This window comes from Rhinoraja longicauda, chromosome 15, assembly GCF_053455715.1.
Source record: "Rhinoraja longicauda isolate Sanriku21f chromosome 15, sRhiLon1.1, whole genome shotgun sequence".
Classification (NCBI taxonomy): Eukaryota; Metazoa; Chordata; class Chondrichthyes; order Rajiformes; family Arhynchobatidae; genus Rhinoraja; species Rhinoraja longicauda.
The window spans coordinates 7,326,324-7,343,912 of record NC_135967.1 but is presented as its reverse complement, the minus strand read 5'-3'; the positions used below and the strand labels follow the sequence as shown (position 1 = coordinate 7,343,912).

Sequence of the window (17,589 nt, the reverse complement as noted above, 5' to 3'; positions counted from 1 at the left end):
AAATAAATGCAATACAGAAATCAGTGAATGGCTATCACAAGGAATAATGAAGGCAAAAGCTCCAATATCATTAAGAAGTCAGTTAGGAACTATAGTTGAGTTTGACAAAATCATGATTCTTTATTTTTTATTATCTTTATGATTGTCCAGAGGTAGGCTTCAGAAGAAACACGTTTGAACTATGAATTTAACGTTTCAGAGCTCAATCATGTATGGGTTTGACAAATGTGAGTGCATGTTGACGTTAATGTGATTTAACCTAGAAGCTGAAAGGGCTCTGAAACTGAAGACACCATTTAAAATTTGAGAGAAAATAATCTTTGTCGACATAGCATATTGGCTGACAATCTAAATATATTTAAAAGATGAAATTCAACCTTGTTACCAGCCGGTTCTGATTAATGATTCCATCTATCATATTACTCTTCCACATTTTTGACACCTGATTAAAAGAGTCAAATTAGTCCTTCCACATTAATAGGGATCTAAGTAGTCATTCTTTGCTCTCATTCAACGGCAAAGTACTGGACATGCATTCAGGATTACTCAGTGACCTATGTGGCATACCAGATGTCTATAAAGCATATTAAATTCTTCCAAATGAATCAGGAAGAATAAATTCTACTATTGGCCGCACAGAACCCTTGCCACCTGACTACAGTTGGGTTTGGAGAAGCACTTTTGTTAAGCAAGTGAGGGGGATGAGGGGGGGGGGGGGGAGAGGGGGCAAGAGGGAGGAAAGGGGGAGGGGAGAGGAGGGGAGGAGAGGGTGCTGCATCAATGCCGGAGAGGTTTGGGCTCAGTCTTGGTCTAATACATATTAAATTCTAGAATTCTAGTTTTTGCTCTTCCAGATTAAGCAGTGTTTCTTGTAAACCTTCACCAGTTGTATTCCAATTGCCACTGCAAACACTATTGACCATGTACAATTTAATGAACTCCCAAGTGCTGGTGTTGGATTTTGAACAGAGAAAAAAATTATGTGAAGGGAGGATAAGCATGTGTGATGGCCTGCTAGATATACATATGAAATAACTCTGGCATAATGATATAGACATGGCAAGAAGATCTACCTCCACTGGCCATGGCTCTTTCAGGGACGCGGTCACCAAATCTTGTTGTGTGCTAGAGGGGAGACTGCAGACCATCAGAAAAACAAGCCTACAAACGGATAATCAAGACATTTTTGGTTGTACTTCCAAGTTTACAATAGTTTTGTTTTGAAGAGCAAAAACGCCTTACTCTTACTTCTATTTCTTGCATTCCTATGCTATGTCTCTCAGTCTGTGATAATTAAAAGTAGAACCAGTATGTATTTGATAAATATATCATGGATTCATACATCATTTTGTATCTCTTCCTATCCATATACTCTAAGATTCTATTTCACTCCAGTACATTATCTGGATAATGCTCAAGTATCGCCAGGACTCCATTATAGCTACACCATAGTACACTTATATCTTAAATATGCTCCTATTTCTATTGCTGCCTTTGCAATTTTTTATTTATACTGTTTACTTTTCTGATTGCTCTCTTTTTTAAAATTTCACAGGACATGGATGTCTTTGGCTATGATAGGATTTGTTTCCAATCCTAATTGCTCCTTAAAGGTTAAATACTAAAACTCTCCATGGGTCTGGAGTCAAACAGGCCAGGCCACTGTGGCAGATATCCTTCTCTTAAGAACATTACTGAAGCAGTTTATACCACAATCGTGCAGATTTATGCTGGAGTATGTATTTATGTTTCTGGCTCAACAGCCCAGAACTCCAGATGCTTATCCAGTAATTTAACAGCATAACGCTTATTGATAAGCATACCTGACCTTTGCTGGAGTTACTTATCGCATATTTATCAATATTGTAATTCGTAATATTTCTCAATCTTCCCTTACTTTTTAAAGATCCTTAAGCTTGGAATACTTAGCTCCAAATCATGTTCAGGCTGTCAACAGGACTCCATAAAGCCTATCACATCAGACTCCCCCCCCCCCCCAAAGTATGAAGTCTATAATTTATTTCCTTCTGTTGAAGTTATTTGTGACCAATCTCTAATCCAAGTAATAGGCTTAATCTGCCTATTACCAGTGGTCCTTTTCTTGTATGCTGACTTGGAGAGTATTGTTTTTCCTTCTTGTATAGAAAACACTGAAAAGATCTTACCTCATCTATGCCCCTAAAACAGATTTTGCGGTTGTGTCGGGGTGGGAAACATGCAAAGTATTTCATGAATCATTTGAATTGCAACCTAGAAGAATAATAATGTTGTGGAACTTGGTTCTGCCTCAAATATCTAGGTAGAAAATTCTCATTATCCAGCTGCGGAGACATCAGAATCAAAATAGTTTCATTTAACATCATTAAAGCTTTTCAGTCACAGTTTGGTGCGTGCTTACACGAATTAATTAAAAAATATATCCCCTTTTCTTCTATATATTTTGAACAAATATCAATTATGCACATGCATTGCCTTTTCTATCAATCTAAAATCGTTATGCATTCCCAATTTTTAATCTCATAATCACCGACTACTAGGCACATTCTCATCATAGCAATGTTGACAGGTAGGACACGCTTCTGCATCACTGCTGTAGAATATTACCAGCAAATGACTCCTAAATTTGTGATTTTGAGCTTCTTTAGCTGCAAGCTGCAATTTCTGTTTAAATAACTGTAGGTGAGCACATTCCGTATTAATTACTCGAGATTGGGAACTTGGTTTTGTTGACAGGAACCTTTGTTGTATATATTCCAAATGTAACCTTTGTTTCTTTCTATTTATTTTTCAGTGTAATCATAATTGCTATTTGACAATTTACATCAACAGAAAATTTATAGATGCACATCGTTCTTTTTAAACTTAATTATAAAGATTTTGGTGATGAACTGAACTAGCAAATTTGCTTAATACAAAGAAATAATCTCTGCGATCAGTTTACATGGCCTCTACCGGACCGAGGCCAGACGACACCTCTACCGGACCGAGGCCAGACGACAACTCTCAGACACCTCTTCCTACTTATCCCTGAACCATGACCCCACAGACAAACACCAGACCTTTATCATCAGCACCATCACGGACCTCACCATTTCCGGCGATCTACCGTCCAATGCCTCCAAACTTATGGTTCCCCAGCCCTGCACGGCCCTATTCTACCTCCTACCTAAAATCCATAAACAGAACTGTCCCGGCAGACCCATTGTCTCTGCCTGCTCATGTCCCACCAAACTTATTTCCACCTACCTCGACTCCATCCTATCCCCCCTGGTCAAATCCCTCCCCACCTACATCAAAGACACCTCACACGCTCTCCATCTCCTCGATAACTTACGGTTCCCAGGCCCCCACTCCCTCATCTTCACCATGGATGTCCAGTCACTCTACACTTCCATCCCCCACAAGGATGGTCTCGAAGCCCTCCGTTTCTTCCTCGACCGTAGAACCAGCCAATCCCCATCTACTAACACTCTCCTCCACCTAGCAGAACTGGTTCTTACCCTTAACAACTTCTCCTTTGACCCCTCCCACTTCCTCCAAACCAAAGGCGTAGCTATGGGCACTCGCATGGGCCCTAGCTATGCCTGCCTCTTTGTCGGATACGTCGAACAATCCCTGTTCCGGGCGTACACCGGTCCCATTCCTGAACTCTACCTCCGCTACATCGACGACTGCATTGGTGCTACCTCTTGTACCGATGCAGAACTCACTGACTTCATACACTTCACTTCCAATTTCCATCCTGCCCTTAAATATAATAATAATAATAATAATATGCCTTTATTGTCATTCAAAATGAATTGAACGAAAATCATTTGCCACGCAGCCACAACAGTACAGAGTAAAAGACACAAGACACACAATTTTAACACAAACATCCATCACAAAGACTCCTCCAGGCACCCCCTTACTGTGATGGAAGGCAAGAAAATTCTTCTCTCTTCCCCCATGCTTCTCCCACGGACAGATAGTTCGACTTCTGCCGAGGCTCCCGAGGCTCCCGACTCGCGGAGCCCCCGCTAGGAGATGGAAGGTCTCGCGGCCGAGCCGCGCAGGGCGATGAAAAGTCCCGCGGCCGCGCCGCACGATGAAAAGTCCCGCGGCCAAGCCACGCGACGGAAAGTCCCGTGGCCGAGCCGTGCTGGGTGATGGAAGGCCTCACGGCCGAGCCGCGCCGGGCGATGGAAGGCCCCGTGGCTGCACCATCCTGCAAGCGGGTTGATGAAGCCCTCCGGCGGGTCGAAGCCGCCAATGCTGGAGCCGGTCACCAGCCAGGGACCTGCTAGCTCCCGATGTTGCAGTCCACAGGGCCCGTGGCCGAGCCTCCGGAGGTAAAGCTTCAGCCTCCGAAAGTTGGCCAGCTCAGAGATGGTAAGTCCTGGCCCTGCGACTGGAGCCCCCAGGATCTATCCCAGCTGGAGGCCGCCCACTCCACGGTGTTGGGCCGCAGCGAGACGGAGATACGACTCGGAAAAGGGTCGCATCTCCGACCGAGGAAGAGATTTAAAAAAGAAAGGTTTCCCCCATCTCCCCACATATACACAGCTAAAAATAGACTACTACACACATCTAACACTAACACATAGACAAAAAAAGAAAAAAGACAAACAGACTGCCGGCGAGCCACAGCCACTTCCTGGACTATCTCCGACATCTCCCTCCCGTTTCTGGACCTCACCATCTCTATCACAGGAGACAGACTAGTGACTGACATCTACTATAAACCCACTGACTCGCACAGCTATCTGAACTACACTTCTTCCCACCCGGTTTCCTGCAAAAAGTCTATCGCTTACTCCAAATTCCTCCGTCTACACCGCATCTGTGCCTGGGATGAGGTGTTTCACACTAGGGCATCAGAGATGTCCTCATTCTTCAGGAAACGGGGCTTCCCCTCTTCCATTATAGATGAGGCTCTCACTAGGGTCTCTTCCACATCCCGCAGCTCTGCTCTTGCTCCCCCTACCCCCACTCGTAACAAGGACAGAATCTCCCTCGTTCTCACCTCCCACCCCACCAGCCAGCGTATCCAACAAATCATCCTCCAACGTTTCCCTCACCTACAACGGGACCCCACCACTGGCCATATCTTCCCATCCCCTCCCTTTTCTGCGTTCCGCAGAGACCGTTCCCTCCGTAACTCCCTGGTCCACTCATCCCTTCCTACCCAAACCACCCCATCCCCAGGCACTTTCCCCTGCAACCGCACGAGATGCAACACCTGTCCCTTTACCTCCCCCCTCAACTCCATCCAAGGATCCAAACAGTCTTTCCAGGTGAGATAGAGGTTCACTTGCACCTCCTCCAACCTCATCTATTGCATCCGCTGCTCCAGATGTCAACTTATTTGCATCGGCGAAACCAAACGCAGGCTCGGCGATCGCTTCGCTCAACACCTGCACTCAGTCCGCATTAACCAACCTGATCTCCCGGTGGCCGAGCACTTCAACTCCCCCTCCCATTCCCAGTCTGACCTTTCTGTCATGGGCCTCCTCCAGTGCCACAGTGAGTCCCACCGGAAATTGGAGGAACAGCACCTCATATTTCGCCTGGGAAGCTTGCAGCCCAGTGGTATGAACATTGACTTCTCCAACTTTAGATAGTTCTTCCTCTCCCCCTTCCCAGATCTCCCACTGTCTTCCTGTCTCCACCTATATCCTTCCTTTGTCCCGCCCCCCTGACATCAGTCTGAAGAAGGGTCTCGACCCGAAACATCGCCCCTTCCTTCTCTCCTGAGATGCTGCCTGACCTGCTTAGTTACTCCAGCATTTTGTGAATAAATACCTTCGATTTGTACCAGCATCTGCAGTTATTTTCTTACAATTAGTTTACATTAAAAAATCTTGCTGCTGCTGTGTGATGAAATCCACAAGATTGATTTAAAGTTTTGAAATAATATCTTGCAAATCTGCATTTGTATTACTCAAAACATGGAAGAGTGCACAGGTTTAATCTCAGTTACACGAACACAAACCATTTTATACACTGCAGATAACTCAAAATATGTGCTCACATAAAAATAATAATTGCACAAAATATAACGACTTCAAATCGGCAGTAACCTCTGAACACAAATCAGGATGATCTAACTTGCCATGATCCAAGAAAAATGCAAATAACTTGGTGTTTGTACCTTCGGCTGCCCTCTTGAAGAACACTTTGCAACTGCCACAGGTAAGTGCTCCATAATGACATCCAGATGCTTCATCACCACAAATGAGGCAGGTTTTCTGAGGTTGGAAAAAGTAGTCCATCTGAAGGCCAAGATTCCTTGTATTATCCAATCTTAAATGAAAAATGGAATACATATTACTGCAGGCATTCCAGGCCCAAGTATCAGAATCAGACAGATCAGAAAAATTACTGTGCACAATGCACATTTGAATTTTCTTAAATTGATATGTTGACAGCATTCTATAAATGTTTTTGAACCAAATTATCAAACTAAAATCATGAAATAAATTGTATTTATTCATCTGTCATAAAACAAACTAAGTAAAAAACCAGTATAATGAGAAATTTGAAAGGTTCAGCAACTTGAATTTTTCAAATAATTTTCCTACACTTCAAGTTATAACCGTTTCACATACATCAAATCACATTTTGGAGGGCCTAAGACATGGAGATACTGATGTTTTATGATTTTAACCGTAAGATATAGAGAAACCTATGAAATGACTCTTCAGAACAATCTGGGATAATATTTTCTGATAATCTCATGGGCATTCCTGAGGTTTAGGGACACTTGTATATTGGATGCATAGCATACAACACAGTACCCATGGGCACAGCAAAACAAAAATTGTGTTCATTTATGCCAAAAAACATGTAGCAAATAGAAATTATAAATTGGCTCTCCCATATGAGATATCTTATTTCTCTGATGATTTTCCCATTATACGCACCCCATCAGGTTAGGAAAGATACAATGGCCAAGATCTTTCCGTCAATTCTTTGGTTATTGATTGAGAAATTAGTGAAACCGGCATGGCAAAACAGTACAGGCAATGGAGAACAGCATGGTCAACAGGTCAAAAGAGGATGTGAGAGAATGGATGGTCACTGCTGCAGCTCAAAAGGTGTCGCTGTGAGTTCAACAAAATAAGTTTTCGTGCCAGGCAGGGCAGAATTTTGAAGAATGGGAAAGAGCACAGGTTTGGGATACAACAATTCTTACTACCCCTTGGCAGAGGTTAGGGAATTTGAAGGCAGAAAATTACTTGTGAGGACATGCATAAAGAATGCTTTTTGGAGAAGAGGGTGTGATCAAGGAATTTTAATGGATTGGAGATTAAAGCTAAGGAAAGAGACCAACAAACAATGTTAATTAGCATGGGGATCAGAAAGGAGTGCTGGATGGATAGCAGTATGATGGAAATTAGATTTAAGGGGCAAGTTGCAGGTCTATGAGATAAATTGAGCTCTGAGATTATGTGCAATAGAAAATGGAGAGAAACTAGAGAAAGAGGGCAGTTTATGACGAAAGAAATCAATGAGTATCGTACAAATTTGTTTAACAGAAATTAGGATTGTAAATTGTTTGTTCACATTCTTTGTTCTATTATGTTATGTGAATTAACAATAATTACAGGAACTAACATAATGCAAGACTATGTGTCTCGATAAATCACTCAATAAAATAAAAATGTATTTAACAAAAGCATGGTGAGATTCACTGTTGTCTCAATATCTTTGCTGAAACGCTTCTCAAAGTCTTCAGTTTTGACCGAATATTTTTTCTTCGAAAACAACTAGAGCAAAGTTTAATCGCATGAAGATTTCAATATTCTTCAACAAGTCAACTGTGAACTAACAGTACAGGAAAGATGGATGAGTTTTTTCATGTTTTATTATGTGGTTCAAGTTACCGGCAAGTCATATTTACCTCACCATCACCAAACCTGATTCCAGATGCATCATCTGGAATTCCTTTTTATATTAGCAATGCCATTTTAGTAGTTTCTCTGTTTATGTATGACGGGGAAATCGTTATGTAGATTAACAGTCTTTTTGCCACAGTGCAATTCCAGTCCTCAGACTTGGAGCTTATCATATGGCTATGACTTTACATTTTTTCAAAATTAGCTAAGCGAGTGATACAAAAAAAAAAGGTAGCATGATTTGATCAGATTTTGAAAAGATCAGATCTTTTTAGATTGTCAGTCTTTTTCCCAGGGCATGGCTTTACGGTGAAATGGGGAAAATTTCTAGGTGCCTGGACCGCTTTCCCAAGTAAGTAGAGGAAGCAGACACCAAAATAACATTTAAGAAGCATGGGAAATGAACTTTTCAGTGCTGTTACAGTTGATGGGCTTGGATTGCATTCAGTTCAAAAAAATTAGATTGTGCACGTCGGGTTGATTGCATTAGTCGAAACAGGGTGGACCACGTGAAGGTTGTAATCTCCCAGAAATGCCACATCAAACAAGTGGACACTGTCCTTAACTCTGCAATGCGGGTCATCACAGGGACACTTAAGTCAACACCTTTGCAGTGGCTCCCTGTTCTCTCTCACATCGCCCCTCCCAGCATACGCAGAAGGGAGAGGATGTTGAAAGGTTGGTGCACCATCGAGGCTAACCCTGACCTTCCTATCCATGCTGACTTGAACAATCTGCCCAACATGCGCCTGACCACAAACTCTTCTGGTCTTCAGCCAAATCCCTGGAAGGCTTTGACCCCAAGACTGAGTGGCGCAGAGCCTGGAAAGATGTCAACAACAACAGAGGTGTCATCACAGACCCCACAGTGAAACCACTGGGCTTTTCCCTAGTGGCATCAAGGCCATCCACCCAGCAACTGATGCTGCCCTGGCCTGGATGTCTACCCTTGACCTGCAACTTTAGGCTGTGCACGCCATACACAAGAAATAATTCAAAAACTTGAGAAAATGATTCATTAAAAAACCCCAATTAAATTTGTTTATTCTGCCATTCACTCCAATAACTTCATCTGCTGACAATACCTAAAGCATTTTAGCTTGCTGTTCTTCACAGACCAATTAGCACAAATAAAGAATTTTCTCTTGATATCTGTACTTTTACACAGATCTTCAGACGTGGCAATAAAGGTGAATGATGTATTGGATATCTGTACTTTTGCAGATCAGACATGGCAATAAAGGTGAATTATGTCTTGTATACTGCAACAAAGCCTCCTCAACCACTGTATTTAAAGGTCATTCTGCTGCCTAATGTTACAATCTATACTACGACTGTTAATGCCACGATTCCCTTTCTCCTCCTGTGCTCAGCAGAAAGCAAGAGCAACACTTATTGTAAACTCTGATTGCTAATAAACGAAATAATCTACCAAAAAATACAGCATAGAAAATCACGTCATTTACACCATCTCAAGAACTAATGTATGACAGTAATCTCGGTGAGTATAGGTGCTTTCATGCTTAAATCCACAAGTTTTCAAATGTCCAATTACATGATTTTAGCGGAGTTCATAATAGGAACGATCTTGGCTCCAATTACATCATTAGAGTCCAATCTGCATGTGGCTCCTGACTGCCTAACTGCGAGGTTAAGATTGAAGTGAGTTTGCACTCTTGATTCCAGTTCTCAGGTAGTGACTTAACATCCACTATCAGCTTAGTACATTTTCTCACTCATTTTATATATTCCTCCTTCTGCAATTTCCTCCCAAAGTTCCATTTGAAATCAATCTTAATTTATGAATATGATCACATCAGGTGCTAACAGATATCTAAATTGGTTCCTATTGTCCAAGTCTTCCATAAATTTAAAACGATTTTATAACTTTCTCAGTCTGCTTTAACCAAGAGGAAAAAAAATCACAATAACAACTTGATTCTTACATTATTTGCCGAAACATTTATTCACAAGGATTAACCATGTTCTCCTTCACTATATAAACCTCCAATATCAAACTTTTTTTGAAGATGCAATACCAAAGGTACATAGTACTCAGATATGGCATCAGTCTCCCATCCACCCACCCACCCATCCATCCATCCATCTTACTAAAACTCACAGTCCGTGTGTATAACTTTGGTGCTTCGCACAGCCAAAACGGTACACCGTAGCGCCACAATTTCTGCACCACGTTACACACCATTATCCTGGGCATATTATTTAACAACTCTCATTCAAATTGAAGCTACATTTTTAAAGCTACAGACCCGGCCTCAGTCATTCCCTCTCCCCTCGTCCAGCCCCGCCCCAGCAGAGGCTCGCACGTCGCCAGTCAGCGTTCAACGCACGGGCACTGGTAAGTACCTTTCGCCACCAACGGCTCCATGGAGGGGAGCGGGTGTGGCGGCCGAGTGGGTGGAGGGGAGGGGTGTGGGGGGAGGAGAGAGTGCGGGTGGTTGGAGGGGGTCAGGGAGAGTGGGGGTGGGGGAAAGTAAGAATGGGGGGGGAGGGGGACAGTGGGGGGCAGGAGAGAGTGGGGATGTGGAGGAGGGGAAAGTGGGAGTGGGGATGTGGAGGAGGGGAGAGTGGGGGTGGGGAGGGAGGTGGGGGTCGGGGGAGGGGGGTGAGGAGGGGGGAATGGGGGTGAGGAGGGGGGAATGGGGGTGAGGAGGGGGAATGGGGGTGAGGAGGGGGGAATGGGGGTGGAGGCAGGGCTGGGGGGGTGGGGGCAGGGGAGGGGAAAGTTGGGGTGGGCTATGGGGGATGGAGTGGGTCAGTGGGGGGAGGAGGAGGCATAAGGGGGATTGAGTGCAGGGGGGGGAGGGGAATTGAGGGTGCTACACCAATACAGGAGAGGCCGGGTCCAGGGTTCACCCTCCCAGTCACACCCTCTCCCCTTCCCTGCCCCCCCTCTACGAGGAATGGGCCCAACGGGTCCACGGTCTAGTATCCTTTAAAATCAGAAGAGCTTTCTGATGCCTCAAGTACATTCCCACGTAGTTAGCAGTAAACATCAACCCTCCCTTTGCTATATCTCATAACTTCATATTTTTTATTAAATTCCATTTATCACTTGCCCACTGTGTTAGTTTGTCAACATCATTGAAATCGTCTCAACACGGCCTTCCTGGTTTTACATTAAGTAATTTACACTAAATTGGCCTCTGATCTACATCTGCAGATCTAGCACTGTGTACATTTCTTTTGTGAATGGATTTTAAAAAGTGCGTTATCATCATTGTACACTATTAAATCCACGAGTATAATTATGAGTCATTCATTAAATATGGCTTATTCACAATCTGTCACATTTGAGAAATAAGATATTTTATATTTGCAATCAACTCAAGCCTTATTTAACTCGCATTTTATATTAATTTTCACATTCATACAGCTATTTTTTTGGGGTGGGAAGGCATGTTTGCCAGATCTTAAATTCTGCAAAACAATGATGAGAGAAAATTCTTGTGCCATGTAAGTGAAGAGTGAAAATCACAGTAGGACGAAAGGAAAATGTGAAGGGAGCAGAAGCGAATGATGGTGGCAAAAATTATGTTTTCAAATACTGTACTGTGACCCTGGAATACCTGCTGTTTGGTTCAGAATAATATAATCTCCTCTCAAAAAGAATGCCAAGGTTTATTGGTCTTATGAGTAACAATGATGGAGAAAACTCAGATCTTAAAATAAGGAAGGAAAGACATTTAATTAAGCAAAGACAAATAAATGTTACTGTAGCTTCCTGGTAGGTTTGTTTTCCATTGAATGATCAACAATCTCCCCACATTAAAGAGGATGCCTTAATAATTATGGGAAACCTATGCTAGGCATACACAAAAATATCACATGATCATGATATGCCACTATTCCCAAGCAATGCTCTGATAACAATTGGATGCAAAGACAAACCAAAATTAACCAACCAGTTAATAACACCTTGCATTTAAAGTGTTATTAATACAGCAAAACATTCCAAGGCACTCTACAAAAGCATTAAAATTATTTAAGACAGAAGTAAAGGAAAGAGATGGCAGATTTTTAAGTGCACCTTCGATGACACAAGAGAAACCGAGAGGCAAAAGTAGGATAGAAAGTACATTTCAATGCTGTGACAGCTGAAGGGATAATCACTATAACAGGTATAACAGAGCTTTATTTGTCGTTCGGTACCGAAGTACCGAATGAAACTACATAGCAGTCATAGAAAAAAAAAAAAAAAAGAACACAAGACACATAACCCCAACACAAACGTCCATCACAGTGACTCCAAACACCCCCTCACTGTGATGGAGGCAACAAAACTTCCCCTCTCTTCCCCACGCCCACGGACAGACAGCTCGTCCCCGACCGACCCGCACAGTCCCCGCACCGGGCGCTGAAACGTCTCGCGGCCGAACCGGGCGATGAAAGGCCCGCGACCAAGCCTTGCGCAGCTAAGTCCCACAGCCGAGCCGCACCAGCGGTGAAAAGTCCCGCAGCCGAGCCGCACCGGGCGGTGTTAAGTCCCGCAGCCGAGCCGCACCAGCGGTGAAAAGTCCCGCAGCCGAGCCGCACCGGGCGGTGTTAAGTCCCGCAGCCGAGTTGCACCAGGCGGTGTTAAGCCCCGCAGCCGAGCTGCACTGGCCGGGCGATGTAAAGTCCAGCGGCCAAGCCGCACCGGGATGTAAAGTCCAGCGGCCGAGCCGCACCGGGGGATGTTAGGCCCCGCAGCCGAGCCGCACCCCGCGCCGTGAGGAAGAGAAAAGTTCCCCACACCCACCCACCCCCCACACACCACCACCCCCTCCCACACATACACAACCAAAAAAATATATATAAAAATCATCCCAACACCGACACTCAACAAAAAAAAGACGGACAGACTGCTAGTCAGCCGCTGCCGCTAATGATGTAGCATTTGAACTTGGGGACTACCAAGAGGTCTGAATTGGAAGAATTTAGACATCTTTGACGACTGAAGGAAACTGCGGAGATGAAGATGAAGATGAGGAGATCCATGAAGGATCTGAAATAAAAATAAGAATTAAAAAATCGAGTCATAATTTAACCAGAAGCCAAGGTGGTTAATAAATACAAAGAAACAAGTGAGCAGGGATGAGTATCAAATATCTCAGTGAGAAAGGCCAGTCAGGCATTCATTAAAATAGTTAACACCAGACATGAAAAAAGTGAGAACCAGGATTTCAGGAGAGTTTAAAACAAAGCAAATGCGGTATTAAGTAACGTTGCAGAGGTGGAAAGAGACCATCTCCAAGAATGGGAACAAATATTCTGGGAGTCAAGGACAGTACTAGGAACAGTTTACTTCAATATTAAACACTTGGCATAAAGACGGTAACAGGGGAATAAATTCTATGCCAGCAACTGAAAATATTCAGAAATAATATTTTGCAATCGCCTTTTAGAATGGATAGATGGAATCATTAAATGATGATTGTGCATATCGCTCAAAGATTAATTCAATGAATGGTGAAAGCAGAAGAGATATGGCACATGAGCTAATATAACACTGCCAAATGTATCATTCCCCCAGTCAAATTTATATCCAAAATTGTACTTTCGTATATCTGTCCCAGCTGATTAAACAATGGGCTTATTTTTTAACACAAATAATACATTAGAAAAAATTAAGTTATAGCTCTCAAATGCCAAATTAAATATAGATGATCCCAGTAAGAATTGCAGTTCACTTACTCTGCCAGCCAAAACTAGAACTATCTAACACCAAACTTCTGGCAAGGTCATAGGCAGAGATAACTGACAGGTGGGTACCACAATTCAGCTAGGATCAAATACCTGTGGAATATGAGATAAAATGAATCATGTTAGAGAAGTATAAACATTTCCACTTTGATTGTTTTTCGTGGATGTTCTATAGAAACTGACTAAGATATTAAAGGGCAAGACACACTGATTAGTGTTTTCATTTCATGGCAGCCAAAGAGATATTGAAGTTCAGTTTCAATAATTAACTATAAACAAGAGAACTGCTACTTGTGTAGGAAAGAACTGCAGATGCTGGTTTAAATCAAAGGTAGACACAAAATGCTGGAGTAACTCAGCGGGACAGGCAACATCTCTGGAGAGAAGGAATGTGTGACGTTTCTGGTCGAGACCCTTCTTCAGACCTCTACTTGGTCTGTTTATTTGAATAATAATGATATGAAGGTGCAACTTATCCAAATGAACAATGTCAAAAAGAGCCCAGAGTTAAATTGCATTTGTACTTGAGCAGGAAATATTTTTTAGAAGTGGAAGTGTCTATCTACTATCCATGAAAATATTTTGGATTTAATAACCAAGTGCGAATTAACATTTCCAAAAAAACTGATCTATAAATGTCCTCAATATGATAAGAGTATAGACATTACAGTATGTACACCAATTGGATTGTTCCTTAAAGCAAATTGGTCCAATTGCCTTATTCTATGCAGCACACCATCAACTTTGCCTGATCAAGTTTGTATTTCTCACGTGATGTGCATGGAAACACAAAATTGAGTCTCTAATATGATTTAGTAATGCTAATGCTTTGAACAAGGTTGAATATATCCCTTCTAAGGTACAGTGCTACAAATTGAATAAAACACTGCATTTGGGGTCTGACTATGGCAAATTCCTCCCTCTTGCATCAAAAGGCCAATGCTCCACCATCTGTCTTAATGTTTTTGCAAAGTAGCTCAATTGCGTAATTTGTGCAAGTCATACAAATGTTAACTTTCCTTTTATCTGTTCTCTCAACATACACTACAATTTGTTTCTCTTGGATTTAAAGTAGATTGTTTCACACTATCCACATAGAACTGATTAACATTTCATATTTATTCACTTTCTACCTCTACTGCAACTAACAATGATCGCTCAGAACATTTTAGTGTTCTGAACATCCATCATCTGATCACTCCACGAGTCTTGGAGATAAGCTCGTAAAATAAATTATGAGATTTTTGTAGGATATGGTTTGGTTTCAAGGCAGTGCCAGGTAGTAAATGAACTAGGTTTTATTGTAGTCTGATAGTTGATGTAAAATCTTTCAAAACGTATAGCTTTTCAGAGACATCTTATAGTAACATACATTTTCTCAACATTTATTTTTTCTTATTAGCACCCAAAATACTTTTTCGAAAATAGAACATTTTGTTGCAACATCACATGCTGCTGCTGTCATTGGAAACTGCAGTGTCTAACACTGGACCGTTAAAACTAGGGTTTACAGTTTTGTCTTTGCAAAACAGTTACGAGAGAAGATTGAGAGCATAGTTGCAAAGGGATTTTGGGAAGCTGCCATTTAAAGGCGTCCAGTAAATTAGAGAAGGCTTGACAGGATGTTCAGAGTTCCAGAGGGAAAGAGCAAAATTGAACAGAATGGTGGGATAAGGGGTTGTGGGATGATGTGTGGGGGCCAGGCTGTTGAAACACAAAAAACGTAAACATTGAGCTTGCAGAGATAGAGTTAGACAAGGCCAAGGAGGGATTTCAATGTTTAGAAGTAAATAAATAACTCTTTCGCAACGGAGGGACAGACCATCAGTTGCCGGAAAATCAGTGTTCAACCTGTACTATTCATGAAGGAAAAGAAACTGCGTTCATGGATAGACTAACTAGTTCTGAACTAACCTGTCATTTCTAGTTTCCATGTATCCTCCCATACAGCAATGCAAGACAAATGCAATTGGAATTATAAATCTGCACATTATAGTTCCGATGAGAAATGTATACGAGTGTGTGTGTTATAAATATATATACAGGAGTATACATAACCATAAATTTGGTTTCAGTTTTACAGTGTCTTTGATGTGTTCTCACATTTTCTGACATTCCATTCACAAGTTTAAGATGAAAATTAAAAATTGCTTCTCATGACTGCATTACCATTCAGTAAGATCATACCTGATACCATAGACAATAGGTGCAGGAGGAGGCCATTCGGCCCTTCGAGCCAGCACCGTACCGCCATTCAATGTGATCATGGCTGAATCCAATTCCTCAATTCCCTGTATGTCTAAATATCCATGTTCCTTAATTTTAAATATGTTCAAGAACTGAGCAATCAACAACCATCTGTAAAAGCAAGTCATAAATTCACATCCTCTCAGTTAACCAATTTTTGTACCTTCCAGTGTTAAATGGCTTAACCGTAACCTTGAGATCATGCTTGTAAAGACGTACAGGTATGTAGGTTAATTGGCTGGGTAAATGTAAAAATTGTCCCTAGTGGGTGTAGGATAGTGTTAATGTACGGGGATTGCTGGGCGGCACGGACTTGGAGGGCCGAAAAGGCCTGTTTCCGGCTGTATATATATGATATGATATGATATGCTTGCTTTTAAGGCGGAGTAAACAATGCTTTAACATCTATAAAGTTTGATTTAATAGAAATCAATTCTCATTCTTCCAGCCTCCAGTAAGTACAGAGCAATACACAATTTCTCCTCACAGGACAATGATTCCGCGATGGAAAACAATCTTGTAAATAAATCCAAAGTCCTTTACAGGCTATTCTACTTTGCCAAGTCCCTCTACGAATCATCCAAATAATCTACAGGTACATGAATTAGAACCTTGCCCAAATCAGAGTAATATCAATTTACCATAATTCCAGTTTCATACCTTTCATCCAAATGTTGATTATAAGACACAGGTGCGGAATTAAGCCATTTAGCCCCTCGAGTTTACTCCACCGTTCAATCATGGCTAATCTATTTTTCCCTCTCATCCCCATTCTCCCTGTAACCTTTGATACTCTTACTAATCAATAATCTATCAATCTCTGCTTTAAAAATACCAAGATTTACTACACCTTGGCTAAAGAAATTCCTCCTCTTCTCCATTATGAAGGCAAGTCATTTCATACTGAGGCTATGCCCTCTGGTTCTAAATTCTCCCATTACTGGAAACATGCTTTCCACGTCCACTCTATCTGGTCCTTTTATTCGTCGATTAGGTGTCAATGAGATTTCCCCTCATCCTTCAAAACTCCAGCAAGTACAGGCCCAGTGACTTCTCATACCCCTAGGTGCTCCTCATACCCCTAACACCAGACACCTATTTTTTCATAACTATCATTTTTGGAAAAACCCATATACTTAGTGGGCTCATGCACAACACTTAGGAGGGTGTGATAGAATGCAGTGAACTAGGTCATCTACCACCGTGCTAGATGTGACTTTCAAAATGCACAACAAGAGATGATCCCAGTCCCAGAACTTACTAAGATTGAGCAGGCTGGAAGGTTTGACTTTTCCAAAAAAGATTTGCCTCATAGAAGAATTGTAGATTGTGGTGACACAACTGACTTACGACACAAACATATGATTCCATATAAAATGATGAGAGGGAGAGACAGGGTAGACAGTCAGAACTATTTCCCAGGATGGAAATGTCCCAGCACTAGAGGGCTCAGCTATAAGGTGAGAGGAGGAAAGTTTAATGGAGATGTGAGGGATAGGTTTTGTTTTTACACCGAGGGTGATGGGGGGCATGGAATGCATTGCCAAGGTGGTGGTAGAGGCAGATATAATATAACATTTTCCTTTATTTGTCCCACACCGGGGAAATTTTAAATGTTACAGCAGCAAAGTCGATAGCAAGATCTCTTTCTCTATCCTGGGCATAATGTCTAACAACTCTCATTGAAATTGAAGCTACATTTTTAAAGCTAGACATTTTAAAGTTAAAAAATTCACTTTCTAACCCATTTCCTGAA

The 17,589-nt window shown here is 42.0% G+C and overlaps 1 protein-coding gene across 2 annotated transcripts in view; it reads right to left on the bottom strand.

The window, feature by feature from the left end:
- The window catches only part of ar (androgen receptor), a 151,532-nt gene that overhangs the window by 90,914 nt on the left and 43,029 nt on the right, over window positions 1-17,589 (bottom strand). For both annotated transcript variants that reach the window (XM_078412143.1, XM_078412144.1), the window contains exon 2: window positions 6,134-6,285. In XM_078412143.1, the coding sequence (XP_078268269.1) occupies window positions 6,134-6,285 (152 nt within the window). The remainder of the gene's footprint in view (window positions 1-6,133; window positions 6,286-17,589) is intronic.